Here is a 16680-nt window from a genome sequence, read left to right as displayed (position 1 = left end):
GTACTCACATTGGTAGCAAATGGTGAGGCTGGGATTCAGACCTTCATCCTTTGCCCACAGTTACACAGCTGGTAAATGTCAGAGGCCAAGTCTGAAACCAGGCCATTCTGCCAACACTGCCCACATCAATCTGTCTCTGGCCAGGAAAGGTCAGTGTCCGTTCCCTCTGTCCTTTAGAGATGGGCGGTCCTGTAAGGAAGGGTTCAGGCGGAGGAGGCAAGGCTAGGGCTACCACAGCTAGAAACGCTGAAAAGGTTGACAGCCTCTGTAAGAAGAAAGGGCTGCTCTTGCTGAGACATTACCTTTGTGGCCCCAGCCTATCATTCCTGTACTTGCACATATGAAACCGACCCTCCTCAGATGATGGGAGAAGGAGGCTTGGTTTCCATGCTATACCTGAGGAATTGTTCCATGAGCTCTCAAATACCTATCATGGCAACGAGTCCCTGAATGGACTTGACAGCCAGGGGTATCTCTGAAAGGCCTGATTAGATGGGTGATAATGAGGTGGCACCAAGCACTGCCGCAGGACACCAGGCATCCAGTGTATGGACAGATCTCATGCAATCCAACAAGCATTTGTTAAGCATGTGCTACAGATACAAAGAGAACCTTCCATTCTACAGGGCACACAGCCTCTTGATTCCACAACCTCCCTACCATTTGGCACACCAAGGAAGACAGAGACACCTGAGGCAGGGAAATTTCTCCTAAACAGGGCAACTGCACCATGCCCAAGGCGTCTCACTCCCAGGAGCTGGAAGGCCTCCAATCATCCTTTATTTAAATATGGCTAGGTCCAGGTTACTATGGATAATGAAGCCTCTGAAGTTATTCAAATTCACATTGTATATTTTCATTAGGATGGAACCAATTACTATACTTTACAATACTTTATAATTTTGAATAGTATGAATTCAAATTCAAGGGATGCAGGGGGGAGGGGGGGCAGCTAGGTGGTGCAGTGAATAAAGCACCAGCCCTGGATTCTGGAGTGTCTGAGTTCAAATCCGGCCTCAGACACTTGACACTTACTAACTGTGTGACCCTGGGCAAGTCATTTAACCCCCATTGCCCCACAAAAATAAATATATCAGTCTGGTAGCTATATAGGAAAAAAAAATTTAAAAGGGGGGGGGGCAGCTAGGTGGCACAGGCCTTGGATTCAGGAGAAACTGAGTTCAAATCCAGCCTCAGACACTTGACACTAGCTATGTGACCCTGGGCAAGTCACTTAACCCTCATTGCCCTGCAAAAAACAACAACAACAAACCCACAAAAAAAACCACAAACAAATTCAAGGGTTGCATGAGTCACACTGATTAGGACCTTGTTATAGATATATAGGACATAATTATGAAATTTGCTAGCTGTGTGGACTTGGACCAATCATTTATTGCTTCAGGACCTATAAGACTTTTTTTTTTAGTATGATTGTCAGTAAATTGTGAGAAAAATCGGAAAATGTCTGCTGAGCCAAAGTTCTGCTGTCCACCTGCAAAGTCTTCCTACAACAAACTCTCAGCTAGCTTGTGGGAATTGCTGAACCCACTAACCCAACACTTTTGGTCTCTCCCCCAGATCCTGGAGCCCCGCTTCAGCGGGGACACGCTAGCCATGCTTCTGAACATTCCTCCTCAGAAGACGCTCCTCCGACGCCATTTAACCACTAACTTCAATGTCCTTGTTGGGCCTGTGGCCCAGCAAGAAAAGAGAGACATAATGGCATCCCCAGCCTATACACCGCTGACCACTACTGCCAAAGTCCGGGTAGGTCCCCTGCTATGGGTGTGAACCCCATGCATGGAGCACAGCTTCATTTTCTCCTAGAAGGCCTTTCTCATTATAAAGTTGTCACAGTAGCCCATCAACCTAGAGACAAACAAGTCTTGTGTTCTCAAAGCGATTACTTGTCTGTGTCTGGATTCTAGGGACTGGCATCAGTTCAAACCTTGTAAAACTAGACCCGTTTGGGCTCCTTCCTAGTCTTTGCCAAACCCAACCCATTTGTACATTAAGACACTCAGGTCTGAGGTGCTATGGGGAAAACAAGAGATCTAATAGGCCTTCAAGGGACTCTTCTGGTTGGGGAAATTGTAGTAGCATTCATGAACCAACAGCGGGCCTAGGCGTAAGACTGGGAGCGATAGGTTATCTGGCAATTAACTCTGGGTGCTATAAGCATTCATAGAAGAGTTTCCAGTCCTCACTGAGAACTGGAGAGAGAGACCAGAGAAAGCATTTCCTGTTTAGGGCTGGTTATATGGCGTTCCTTAAAACTAGATCTTCCACAGCATGAGACCAACTTACATAGCAGCCAGTTCTGTGATGGCGGTGTGCTTTTTCCCCCCGCAAAGTAGGGGAACATAGTAGATGCTGAATAAATCTTTAGTGAATAGATACATGTTAATATTCTTAAATCTGACTTTCTTAGGTCCACAGATAAGGTTGCTTTGCTTTTTCATGTGGTCTTGTATTGCTTGCTTTTTAGCCAAAGAAATTGGGATTTTCACACTTTGGAAATATGAGAAAAAAGAAGTTTGATGAATCTACAGACTACATATGTCCCATAGAGCCAAGTGAAAGTGTGAATGGCAATCACAAGGCCTATGGCGGCCACCGAGGCCTCACCCCCAACCCTGGGGAGGAACTGGACAAACTGGATCAGGTGGGATACGTCAACTGATGTCACTGTCATCTCAGCATCTCCATGCCAATCCCAGAGCTTGCAAATAACACCGTGTTACCTACCGTATAACCTCCAGCCTCGTGTGCATGAACTCACCAAGAAAAACCAGGCTTTAGAAGCCCAGAAGCATTTTATCTTGACACCAAATATGCTAGGCAATGGTCGGGTTGTTTGTTTTTGTTTTTGTTTTTTTCTTCTTAAAAAAAATCTTTTATGTCAATACTTCTCCTGTCTCAGCCTCTCAGTGCATCAGGGCCTTTCCTGAGGACAGGCTGTTCAGACTGTTACTAGAGGCTAAGAATGATAGGAAAATGTTTTTTTAAAAATGATTCTTAATGCCCATACCCTGCAGAGTCTGCACAGATATAAACACTATTTTCATTTTAAGATGTATTTAAGTACTATGAACATATATATATAAATAAATGTATAAGATTTGTTCTAGTTAATTTGTATAGAGTATTTGAGATAAATACACACACACACACATTTTTTATCTTTATTCTAAGAAATAGACGGAACCCAACAATCTTCCCCACAAGCTTTAGATTTTCTTTATGATGTAAAACCAACAAAAATCTCCTATAGTAGACTTTTCAGCTTTGTTGTTGTTCAGTCGTGTCCAACTGTTCATGCCCCTGTGGGTCATACTGTCCGTGGGGTTTTCTTGGCAAAGATACTGCAGCTGTTTGCCATTTCCTTTAACAAGTGGATTAAGGCAAAAGGAGCTTAAGTGACTTGCCCAGGATCACACAGCTAGTATGTGTCTGAAACCAGATTTGAACTGGGGTCTTCCTGAATCCAGACCCAGTACCCTATCCATTAACCATCTATACACATACTCACTTCTTGTGCACAGCTGGATTGTAAACGTGTTCAAAACATGTTTGAAAGTCCTGATTTCTGAAATAATTCAGAGGAAGACTATGTACCACTAGCAGAGACTATAATAAGTGACAAGGAGGGTTTCCAATCTTCTGGTGGTTTGTTTATTCTGATGTGGAAGGTGCCACTTCTTTGTGGTAAAATAAATAATGAATGTTCCGCTGAGAGGTGAGGCACTTGATGTATAACTCATCCCTCTAATGGGGCAGGAGAGATGACACAGATGGTGTTCAAACCATTGTACAAATGGAAAATAGGAACTTCAAAAGAGAGCAAGGCCAACCCTGGCCCGTGTACACAGTAAGCTGAGCATTTGTGCATCAGCTGAGGAAAGAACAGAGCCAGGATTTCAGCACCCAGGTGTGGAATGCTCATTCTCCATGTTACTGAGCCTGCCTGCTTCACCGAGGTGTCCTTGCATCTGCTTCCTGGCCATCAGATGCCCCCTGGCCCCCACCACTCCACATTCTGTTCTCTCCATTTGGTACTAGATGGCCTGAAGGTTTTTGTGAGTTTCAGCAGCAAGGGCTGTAAAATGAAGGGGCTGCCCAGGTTCTCTGAGGTGCCTTCCAACTCTAACTCTGTAGTCGCATTTTAAAAAAAGAGAAGTGAGCAGTTGAGACTTTCTGTTCACATGCTTTGCCTCAGCTAACCCCCCTCCGGGTAGTATCTCCCTCCTTGTAAATGTTGTGTCTGCGTTTGGAGGACCTCAAGCCTCGCCACCCCCCAGGTGTTTGCCTGTATGTTTGGGGGCTATGGGGAAGACCTGATGTACTCTGCCAACTTGGGCTCCTGTCTGTGGTTCAAACGAAACTGTTCATGCTAATGTTTCTCCCAGTTGATGGGGCCTTAAGCAGATCACTTAGCCTCCTACAGGCTTAGTTTTCTCATTTCTAGAATGGGGATAACAATAATACACACACACACAGCCCCAAGATGCCACTCAAGGTATCTTCCATCTCCCTGTTCTTAAGTTATCCCGAGGCAGAAGAGTCTTAAGGCAATAAGTATCAACACTGATTTTCTCTCTTGGGCTGTGTATGTTTAGAAACCTGCCAAGACCTTGTAAGGAAACCCCTTTTATGTCTCCTTTTAAATTCCATGTGTTGTCCTGCTCCGTTTCATTCTGCCTGGATGTGTTTGGGGAGGGCACTAGAGTCCAGCCTGCACCCTCCATATGAAAACGTCCAGTGATGAGGAACTCATTACCTCCTAAGGTGGCACATTCTTCTTTGGCAAAATTAGATTGCCAAAATCTTCCTCTATTCAACTCCTCCCCATCATTAGACTCTCTAAGCCAAGCCAAGCAAGCCCAAACTTATAGAATTATAGATTAATATCTGGAAGGGACATTATAGACCATCTAGTCTAACCCCACCCCATTTTACAGATGAAGAAACAAGGTCACATTGCTAGTCAATATCAGAGGTGAGATCTGAACCTAGGGCTTCCTCCCTCCATGCCCAGAACTCTGTTCACCACACCTCACTGCCTCTCTTCTACAATAGCCCTTCAGATAGTTAAAGGCAAATGTCATTCTCAGCTCCATCCCTCAAGTCTTCCTATCTCTAGGTTACACGGGGCATCCTGGGATACCCTGTATGTATATCCTGGGATGCCTTGTATGTATGTCCTAGTGCAACAGAAATAATGCCAGGCTGGAAGTCAGATCTGAAACCTTGGCTTGAATCCTGTCTCTGACACTAGCTGTGAAACCACAGGCAAGTGATATGACCTCGATGATTTCGTTTCCTTCTTCTTGAGTAAATCAGAAATAGTCCTGGCAAGTTCTGACCTCAAGGGGAGCTGTGAGAAAAGCACAACAGAAATAGGAGAAATTAATATTGCTCCACTGGTCTTCATATGGCCTGGTTTCAAAGCCCTCCACTAAGCTAACTGCCCTCCACTCTCCAAGCTTTCATAGTCTTTCCCATCGTGTGGCATCCACAACTGAACACTATACTCTGGCTATCATCTGGCCGGGGCCGACTGAACATCATGCTTATCTTAATGAAGTCTAATGTTGCGCTAACATACCTGGCTCACATGTCACCTTTTTTTTTTTTCCAGACTGAGTTTGCCATTCACACAAACTGTTTGTTGGACTACATCAGCCCCCTTCCAATTCCCATGATCCCATTGCAAAGTCCTGTCTCCCCTATATTTCTGTACTTAGGCTTGACTTTTTGAGGCCATGGTGTGCCCAAGTGTGGGTCAATGCTGCCCTCTAGAGCAGAAACTGGGGAAAGGCACTTGGTTCTAAGGAACACAGCTGGCCCAGGATCTTCTACTTTTGGAACATTCAAAGGCAAATGGATAGTTTCCTTTGCCACCTGCAAGGCAGAAACCCTGGTTCCCTTTTCTTGTGGTCAGTATAGATGGGGAACAAAAAGTATAGCAGGATGGGCAGAAGATGGGGCATGAGCACCCTTTGGCATCAGGAACCCTGTGTTCATACTTTGTGTTTGGTGTTTACACGCTCTCCTAATTGCCCTTTTTTTAGGGCACTGCATCTGTACCCCTGAAGTATGCTGTGTGTTTCTGACCCTGCTGCCTGATGTCCATGATCTGATGATATGTCTACATAGGGAAAGGGACTGTGATCATGAGACATGGCTGGGAACATTGCATGCTGCTTCTCTCCATCTTCAGGGCTTGGCAGTGCCAGTGGTCCAGACCCGGGGGAGTTCAGAGGTCAGGCATGCTGGTGCCAATGCCATCAGCATACTTGAATGTAGACGCCCATTCCATTTCTCTCTGACGGCAGAAATATAGCCAGGTCTATATAGCAAACTAGCCGGAGTGCTGGACCAGTACAACCTTCCAGTCTTTAGAAACATGAAGAATCAATAAAATTCTAGAATAAAGTAGCAGTTCTGACCAGGCTGCCCACTGCCTATTGCCAGTAGCACGTAGAACTTCCTCCTTCCTCTGAGTCTCTCACAGGGTCCTGTGCCTCTGTGTCTGTGTCTGTGTCTGGGGTGGGTCACTAGCTGAAGCATGAAAGTGGCCAGCACAGCTCAATATATACGTAACCCATTCCCAGAAGCACTGTCTATACTTGTGTTTGGAAACTGGCTTAAGAAAAGTCTATCCTTTGTGAATAATTTGTCTACTAGAAATTCTCCCAGAAGACTCTCCCCTACAGAGAGTCCTGGAGTCAGGGACTTGAACCCTGTGATGTGTTGTCCATGAGACCCAGAAGCATGCCTTGTACAGCCTGAAATGAATGGCCCCCTTGCCTGCTCTGATGATGATGCTGCTGAATAATTTTACAGATGGAACCCTCGGAAGGTACAGTCCTACAGATAGGTGTCATCTCTCAAGGCATTTACAACCTCACGGTATGTACTGACCTGATGCTTGTCCTTCCCACCCCTCCCTCCACACAACTGCCATATGGAATCCATGGAGCTGGCCGGCATGTTCCTTGGGGCAGAGTGTTGATCACCCCCAGCTGGAGACCAGACTATGAGGTGGTTTAAGAACCTGTGTCTGGGGGGCAGCTAGGTGGCACAGTGGATAAAGCACTGGCCCTGGATTCAGGAGGACCTGAGTTCAAATCCGGCCTCAGACACTTGACACTTACTAGCTGTGTGACCCTGGGCAAGTCACTTAGCCCCCATTGCCCATGCAAAAAACAAAAAACCCTGTGTCTGTCCAGTCTAGCACTAGAAACTGCACTTTGCCAACAAACATCTGTTAAGAAACTACTGTGTGCCAAGCACTGAGCTAGGCAATAGAGATCTAAAGATAAAACCATCCCTGCCCTCAGGGGGCTTATGCATGACTGGCTTCCTAAAACTGGACATGGGAACAGCATGGTGCAATGGGACAAGCACTGGATTGGGAATTAGATAAATCAGTGGACCTGGGTTCAAATCCTGGCTTTGTCATTTATTCTACTTGTGACGATGAGCAATTCACTTTAACTTCCTTAAGTCTTAGTACCTCATCTATAAAATGAGAGAAATTGATTTAGATAACCTCTTGGGTTCCTTCTAGCTCTAAATGTATGATCCTACCATTCGATCATAGCAAGGGAAAACCCTGGAAAACCAGAGGGATAGAGTAGGTGAGAAGCTGGAAAATAGCCATCTGTGCTGTCAGCCAGGGGTGCATTCTTTGCCTCATGGTGCAAGATAGAGCAAAGGGAAGGGGCGGGGGGGGGGGGGGGGGGGCGTGTTGATCAGCTCCAGCTCACCTACCATATCTACTAGAAGGCCAACATAAGAAGAGAAAAATTCCCCAGGTTCTTCCCCATAATGTGCCTGTCAGCAGGCCAGATTTCCATTCTTTTCAAATGAGTCTGTCAGCTTCTGTTTATGTAAGATTCCCCCCAAAGAGTCCCAAGGAACCCTCCAGCGGTTGGCTTGACCCCTGCTATCCCTGAGTACAAAGCATAGGATGTTCATGTTCTAGAGGAAAATAGCTCTTTGGAGTCTTTGTCAGGTCAGTACGTTCATTAAGGCTTCTGTCATTCAATTCAGCATGGCAGTAGTCTGCAAATTTATCCCCTCTCACTCTAAGTAGCCTACAGAATTCCCGTAACCTACCTCCAAGCCAGCCAGCATCAGAGAGGCATTTGCATGGACTGCTCTCCTCTGGGGAGTTAAAGCTGGGAGACAGAGAAAGGAGAAGGGACAACAGAGAATCGTAGGTGGCACGTGTCCCAGGGTGGTTTGCTCCTGAGCTTGGCTTATGGAAATGGGCAGCAAGAACAACAAGTCTAATTCTAGGATACCAGGCAGTGTTTTTTGTTTTTCATGTTTTTTTCACAGATCTATCATTAGACTTTTCTGATTTCAGTGACACTAATGTTAGATATGTAATTTTAAAAAACTTTTTAAGTTGCAATCTATTGTTGTATACTTTCAGACTGTGCTGAACCAAGATGGGTTACTAAAATGAAACTCAAACTTCTAATGCCCATGAACAGAAGACCAGAAATATTTAGTTGCCAAAGCCAGGAGCACTACAGCCAAATGCCTCCGCTGACTGCCAAAGAAATGTCTGGGGCAAGCTGAAAGTTTTCTCTCCCTGGTACATATCACTCATGGCCAAGCTCATGGAGCCTAGAGTGATCAAATGATGCCGTTGTTTACTAACAAGTGGTCACTTTTGGAAAAGTGATACTAAATGTTTTGTGATAAATCAGATACAATTTAGATGCCTGCCTGAACAAGTCAACACATTTCTGTTGTATTTGCTGCAGTGTTTGTTATTGACCAAAACTTTAATATATTTGTATTTTTGCAACAGGACTGGACCCTCTAGCCTTTTTATTAGAATTCTTCTGTTCAATATAGTGAGCAGAAGAGTTAGTCTGATTTACCAATCGATGCTATAAAGCTACTATGCCTGACTTCTGGCACATGTATTCAAAGTCTTTCATGCTATCCTTGTGGGCATTGTTGGATTGAATGATAGGCAAACTTGAAACTTATTGACTGACAGGATCCAGAGATTGTTGCTTAACAGTTATCAATGTCAACCTTGAGAGTGCTCTGTACTCAAATGCCCCAGGGCTTTGTCCTTGGTCCTATTCTATTCAACTCTTTTTGTCAGAGACTTGGAAGAAGGCATGGATAGCATGCTTATTAAATTTGTGTATGCCTAAATCTGAATGGAATAACTAATGTGTTAAATGACAGTATCTGGGTCCAAACAGATTTCTATACATTAGAACAATGGGATGAACCAAGTAGATGAAAATTTAAACGTTACTGGAGGTGACACTGGGTTGCTGGGTTCTTCTGCTTCTTCCACCACCCCACCACCCCCAATTAACAAAAATCTACTTTTTCACTTCTTTTCAATCCACTGGAAAAAAAGAAGTAAACTCTTGCAACAAATATGCATGGTTAAGTAAAACAAATCTCTGCATTGGTCATGTCCAAAAAAAAAAATGTATGTCTCATTCTACCCCTCTTAGTCCATCACCTCACTGCCAGGAGGTGGGCAGCATGCTTCATCATTGTGCTAGAATTGTGGTTGGTCATTGTGAACTTTTCTCTTTCATTTTTTAACAATTTACTGTACAAGTAGAAGATGAGGAGGATATAGGAAAATAAATATTTAAAAAGATATAGGGGGTAGCTAGGTGGCACAGCGGATAAAGCACCAACCCTGGATTCAGGAAGACCTGAGTTCAAATCTGGCTTCAGACACTTGACACTTAACTAGCTGTGTGACTCTGGCAAGTCACTTAACCTCCGTTGACCCTCAAAAAAAAAAAGAAAGGCATTTAATGGATCACAAGTTTAATATCCATCAACTCTGTGATGGGGCAGCCAAAAAATTAATGCAATCCTAAGGTATATGAGTAGAAGTATATTATCCAGGACAAGGGAAATGGATAGCTTCCTGGTATCTGCTCCACTCAAACCACATCTATAGTATTCTATTCCCTTCTGCCAACTACCCTGTAGTTAGACATTGGCAAGCTAGGATGCCCAGAGGAGGGGGCCAAGATGGTGAGGAAACTTGAAACTATACCACACAGGGATTAGATGAAAGAACAAGGGAAATGTAGCCCATAAAAGAGAAAACTTTGGTGGGGAGGTAAGGGAGGGGGTGTGTGGAAAAAATAGCTCTCTTCAAGTATATGAAATGCTATCATATGGAAAAGAGATGAAATGTATTTTGTTTAGTCCTAGGGGGCAATACTAGGACCAAACTGTTGGAAGTCAGTGTCCTGCTTACCGAGTAGACACTTGATAAAATATGGGTTGAATTCAATTGAAGTTATTGTCAAGCCAATTTTGGCTCAATAAAGGAAAAGCTTCCTAACAATTGAAAAGTGGAAAGGTCTGTCAGGAATCTCAGTGGCAATTTCCTAGGGGAGCCTGGATGACCACTTATCACTTCCAGAGAAGGTCCCTGCTCAGGTTTGGGGTGGATTAAATGGCCCATAGGTTCTTTCCAACTTTAAGAATCTGATGTAAAAATAAGATATGTGGGGGAGCTCCTGCCCCACAGGTGAATGTCATTTGAGAAAGCAAAGAATTTGGCTATTCCCAAAATCAGTGTTGAAAACCTGCATCCTCAGAGATCAAGGGACTGGTTTTCATGGAAAATCACAACCAATTATTTGACCATTATCACTTCCTGGTCTAAAACAGTTTTGTTTTTTTTTTTTAAAGAAAATGCTTGATTTTCTTGAGAATAAGTCTACGTAGGCTGTGACTGTAAACATTACATTACAGGACTGGTCTGACAAACCAAACATGTAAATATGTCTCATTTCTCTTATCCGACTGGGCAGCTGTCCTGTAAGGCATTGTGGCTTTTCATGCACAGGTTCACACCATGACCACAGCTTCCTGATTCAACACCAAAGCCACATGATGCAACCGTCTCAGTGCAACAAATTTAGACCAACATGTATAGGTCTCTAGCTGGGGCTGTTCTTTTTAAGCAGATTGGCCATCACCTGCATGAATTAAAGGCAAAGTCCCCACATACTTGCCTTGAGCAATCATGTCTGTGTTTGTTATCTTTATAGTACACCCCAGGCACTGTGAAGGTTGGTTGGGGAAAGGGGGGGAGGGGGAAGAGGCAAGAAAATCCTGATTTTAAAACCGGAGTGAAACATGCTATTTTCAGGAAGAAAGAAACCTCAGAAAAGGGAAATGCCAGTCTAAAAGAAGATGAGAAATTGCCGACAACCTTGGCAAGCTATGAACTAATAATACAATTTACAATCATTGATGATTTCAGTAGAATTACTTGGTAAACCTCCAGTGGCATTACAGTGACAGGCTTCTCTGGTAGACTCCAGACAGTGGTCCAGTGACCCAGCTCCATCCAATTTATTCAGCAAGATCCAGAGGACCTTTGCCTAATAGTCCTCAAAGGATAAAATTGCTTCATGGCTAATTGGTATTGAGACTCTGATGCCTGGGATGTGAGTTTAACAGAAAGAAGAGAAAATTCTCATGGCACAGCTAACCAGTCAGTATAAGATGAGCTTTCCAAAGTGAGAGTTCTGAAATTTCTCCAGAGCCAGAAACGGAAATGAAAACCGTGAAGCATCTGGCTTCCCCAGTTTTCCTAGAGGAGAGGTTTGTGGGAGAAGATGAATTTTCATTACATGGAAGCACAAAGAAGTGTTCCATCTGACAAGATGCCTGAAGTGATCATTCATCTGAACTGCTTGTCTGGCTATTGGCTGAGTCAGATCATCTTCATGGTGGACTTTTCAAGACCAGTCCTCCTTTACTAACATGCTTCAAACTGTCCCAGAAAGAATAGAGCACAAAACCAACAGGGGAATTGGGACATTAATGCACTGTTGGTGGAGTTGTGAACTGATCCAACCATTCTGGGGAACAGTTTGAAACTCTGATCCAAGGGTTATAAAACTGCATACCCTTTGACCCAGCAATACAACTACTAGGTCTGTATCTCAAAGAGATTGAACAAAAAGGAAAGGAACCTGTATGTATAACAATATTTATAGCAACTTTTTGTGGTGGTAATGAATTGGAGATTATGGCGGGGATGCCTATCAAGTGGGGAATGGCTGAACAAGTCTGGTAAATGGTTACAAACGGATACTATTGTGCTATAAGAAATGGTGGGGGAGGGGTCAAAAAACCTAGAAAGACTTAGGAACTAATGCAAAGTGAAATAAGTAGAGACATTGAGAGGAGAACATTGTACACAGTCACAGAAATATTGTAGGGATGATCAACTGTGAATGGCTTAGCTATTCTAATCAGTGAAATGATCCAAGATGATTCCAAAAGACTTAGCTGAAAAATGCTATTCATGTCTAGAGGGAGAACTGATGAACTATGAATGCAGACTGAAACATAATTTTTTTTCACCTTCTTTTTCTTGCTTTTTTTGCAACATGGCTAATATGAAAATGTGTTTTGCATCATTTCACATGTATTCATATATTTTTTGTCTTCTCAATGGATAGAGAAGAGTCAGAAGGGAGACAGAATTAGGACCTCAAAAGTTTTTAAAAGATGCTTAAAAATAAATAAATTGAGAAACAAACTAACCAAAAAAAAAAAAACCCAGCTATGGATGATTGCAGATGTGATGTACATTAGCAGTCAGAACACTCTTGCACATCCCACTATCCAATAGTCTTCTAAGGTCATTTTGCAAGTTTGCTATTGCCCAAGCACCAGCATTTCCATGTGCCTTCATGAAAGCAATTGATGCCAAATTTTAATACTCTGCCTTTGAAAAACCCAAAGTCAAAGTTAAAAACTAATTTAATTTGGAACTCAAAATGTTATCAAAACAAATGTTGAAAACTATCTTTACATGTAACTGGAAAAAATAAAATACTATTAAAATTGGGAAAAAAGACATTTAAAACATCAACCAAGAATCAGAAGAGCTTGGTCCCAGTGCCTCTTCTGCCACTAATTTGTTGAATGGCCTTGGAGAAGTCTTTTCTCCGGACTTCACCTTCCTTATCTGTAAAATAAGGGAGTTGAACTAGGTTCCTTTTTCAGCTCTGATATTATTACTCATCTCTCCACTCCACCCCATTCTACACCAGACCCACTCCCTCTCCTTGATCTCCCAAGAGGGAAGGGATACCACCCAGAGGAAACAGCACTGGATAGCCTTTGAATGAATCACAACTTACTGCCCACCAAGTTGCTTTGGCACCTCAGCCTGGAGGAAAATGTTTCTGGCTCAACATAATCACTTTTTTTTTTTAACCTAATAAATACATAAAAGTTCTTTGAGGGTCAGCTAGGTGGTGCAGTGGATAGAGCACTGGCCCTGGATTCAGAAGGACCTGATTCCAGACACTTAACACTTACTAGCTGTGTGACCCTGGGCAAGTCACTTAACCCCAGTTGCCTCACACACACACACACACACACACCAAAAAAACGTTCTTTAAGCAAGGAGAAAGGTGGGTGGGATTTTCTTCACTCTTTTTGTCGTCAGATAGGGATGGTGTATATCCTCTTAGGATCTGGCCCTGGACAATATCCTTTTGACAGGGAGAAAGGTGGGTGGTATGGGTTATGGCAACTAGAGACTATTTTGTATCCTCATAAACTGTGCGGGCTTCAAAGGGTTAATACCTAGACCCTAAAGAATGAGAGGACCACTCATTTCAATATTCTTCACCCTCTAGAAATGAGGTAATGAAATAAGGTATTGTTGAAATGCCCTGTTGCTCTTACACCAAAGTACACTCTCATCTAGAGAAGGTCCCTCTCTGTTGACTGGTTTGAGGGAAGCCAGACTGATATCTGAGTAAATGAATGCAATCTGCTAACACTAGAGCAGATTAGCAGGAGATAGTTGTGATCAAATAGGAAAGGAAAAACTCACCATAAGACAGCATTCCCAGGAGTCCATGGGTCTCTATTGGGAATTCTTAACCACTTTTGTCACAGATTCCTTTGGTACTCAGAGCCTATGGACACTTTCCTAGAGTAATTTTTTTTTTAAGTTCATTTATTTATTTATTTTGGTGAGGCAATTGGGGTTAAGTGACTTTCCCAGGGTCACACAGCTAGTAAGTGTCAAGCGTCTGAAGCTGGATTTGAACTCAGGTACTCCTGATTCCAGGGCTGGTGCTCTATCCACTGCGCTACCTAGCTGTCCCCAGAGTAATATTTTTAAATGCACAAAATATGATGCACAGGAATATAAAAGAAACTAATTGTGATGAAATAGTTATCAAATTTAAAAAACAGTAAGTTCACAAACCCCAGGTCAAAAATCACTGACAGCAGAGAATTTTCCAAGGAATACTGCAAAGGAATGCATCTCAACTTGAGAGCCACAAGGTATCTATCCTAATGACCTGCTTTTGAGACACATCTCTGATCTCATAGCAAGTTAAACTCCTGTGTGTGTATGTATATATGTATGTATGTATGTATGTATATGTATATATATATATATATTTTTTTTTTCTTTTCTTAGCAGTAGTATACGTTATTCTCAGAGATGGAATGCCCATACTTATCTTTGTGTAAAGCTCACACTAAGGTAAACTCGATAAGGTATCTTCCTTCTAGGAGTTTACAACCTGATAAGGGGAACCCAAAAGCTGCAGACCCTGTTCCCTGGGCAAAACCTGTGTGCTCAGTGTTCAGTAGGAATGGGGGCAAAGGGAAACAAACAGAAGAAATCCTTCATCAGGCACAGTATCATTACAGAGATGATGCAGATGTAAATGGCTTACCAGACATGGAAACTATGGAAATTTTCCTCTTCCTGGTGACAAAGACCTTTTATTTAGAAAGCCAAGAGGCTCCATTGAAGGGTTTTGAGTAATCAATCTAATCATATCACTACATGAGGAAATCTAACCTGGCCACAGGATAGATTGTTTCACAATCACAAATAATTCCAGTGAGGAAAAAAAATGGCTGAGATATCTATGTTGTTCTTGTGGGAACCTCTCTAATGAGGCAAAATTGGGGGGGGGGGGTGAGTGTGTGCATAAGATGACAGAAAGTAGGACACAACTAGGCCAAATAGGAAAGAATCACTCTGACAAGGACAAGATGGGGGAAGCGTAACCACGTAGTAATTTGTCCAAAAAAAGGTCTTGGGGTTTTAGTGGGCCCCACAAACTTAATGTGAGTTAACAATGTGATCTGACACCCAAAAAAGCCCGATTTGATTTTAGGTTACAGAATAAAGCTAGTGAGATAATAGTGCCACTGTACTCTGGCCTGGTCAGAAATCATCTGATATGTGGCATTTAAAAAGTTGGAGAGACTTAATTTCTGGGTAATCTAATTATTTTATTCATAATGCCAGCCTGGTTATTAATAAAAGGATGATGTCTCTCTCTTCAACTAAAGACAATTGTGGCAGCGGGCTCACAGTTTAGATGCCCATTGGAACCAGGGTTTTCCTGAAATCAACTCTGTTTAACAATAAGAGGATAAACACTATAAAGAGGGGCTGAACCTATTCAAATGAATTTTGTCATTTACTAAAAAGTTACCCCCAGTCTTGGGCAATCTGTTCAAAGAATTTATCCTTAAATCTGAGTAGAGCACTTCTCTATCTAGGTGGGGTCTGAACAAGAGTTAAGAAAGTCTGATCTCGGGGCAGCTAGATGGCGCAGTGGATAGAGCACCAGCCCTGGATTCAGGAGCACCTGAGTTCAAATCCGGCCTCAGACACTTGACACTTACTAGCTGTGTGACCCTGGGCAAGTCACTTAACCCCAATTGCCTCACTAAAAAAAAAAAAAAGAAAGAAAGTCTGATCTCATTATTAGTAACGTCCTTCAAGAGACTGGACTTTGGAAAAGGGTAGGTATCTCTGGATCTCCCCAAGTCATTGGTTATTTTTTTTTTAAGTGAGGCAATTGGGGTTAAGTGACTTGCCCAGGGTCACACAGCTAGTAAGTGTTAAGTGTCTGAGGCCGGATTTGAACTCAGGTCCTCCTGACTCCAGGGCCGATGCTCTATTCACTGTGCCACCTAGCTGCCCCATCATTGGTTATTAATAATCATTTCTCTTAGATGTCTATTTAGTTCTGTGCACCTACATTTTAGGGTAAGAGCATTCATAGAGGGCAACCAGGATTCAAGACTATGGTATAAGATTTGGTTTAATCAGCTGGGGCTGTTTAAGGGGAAGAGAAAACTCAGGCTGAGATATGATAGCTCTCTTTAAAGAACTGAAGGGCAGTCATGTGAAAGAGGGATTAGGAATCCATAGACTAAGAAGGTTTGGTTTGATAGAGGTCACTACCATTAAATTTACTGTGTGGCCGACTACTGACAAAGCATTTCACTTCTGCAACTCAATTTCCTCATCTGTAAATGGGGATACTACTACTTCTACTACTCTGCCCCCGCAGTCTTTTCTCTTAGGACCATTTTAACAAAACTCTGTGTGTTTGTGCATACATAGGTATATACGTGTGTACATGTATGTGTGTATATCCATATATAAATATGTATGTGCACAAAGTATATATGGAAATAAATACAAGGCAATTTGAGAGGTTTCACTAGCAACTGGGGGAGGGACGTCAGGAAAGGTTTTATGTAGGAGACGGAAATTGAGCTTTGAAGGAAACTGGGAATTCTGAGAATCAGCCTGTGGAAGGAGTGCATTCGTGACAAAGGAGACCACCG

The 16680-nt window shown here is 42.9% G+C and overlaps 1 protein-coding gene across 7 annotated transcripts in view; it reads left to right on the top strand.

The window, feature by feature from the left end:
* PPFIBP2 (PPFIA binding protein 2) overlaps window positions 1-8838 on the top strand; it is a 208386-nt gene extending 199548 nt beyond the window's left edge. For 6 of the 7 annotated variants that reach the window (XM_043971121.1, XM_043971120.1, XM_043971119.1 and 3 more), the window contains 4 exons: window positions 1582-1770; window positions 2492-2668; window positions 6853-6918; window positions 8453-8838. In XM_043971121.1, coding sequence (XP_043827056.1) covers window positions 1582-1770; window positions 2492-2668; window positions 6853-6918; window positions 8453-8485 — 465 coding nt within the window. In that variant the 3' untranslated portion in view covers window positions 8486-8838. Of the gene's footprint in view, window positions 1-1581; window positions 1771-2491; window positions 3116-6852; window positions 6919-8452 lie in introns of those variants that run through there. The other variant, XM_043971122.1, reaches the window with a different exon arrangement.
* Window positions 8839-16680: the final 7842 nt, after the last annotated feature.

This window comes from Dromiciops gliroides, chromosome 6 (assembly GCF_019393635.1).
Source record: "Dromiciops gliroides isolate mDroGli1 chromosome 6, mDroGli1.pri, whole genome shotgun sequence".
NCBI lineage: Eukaryota > Metazoa > Chordata > Mammalia > Microbiotheria > Microbiotheriidae > Dromiciops > Dromiciops gliroides.
This window is presented reverse-complemented; position numbering and strand designations above follow the sequence as displayed.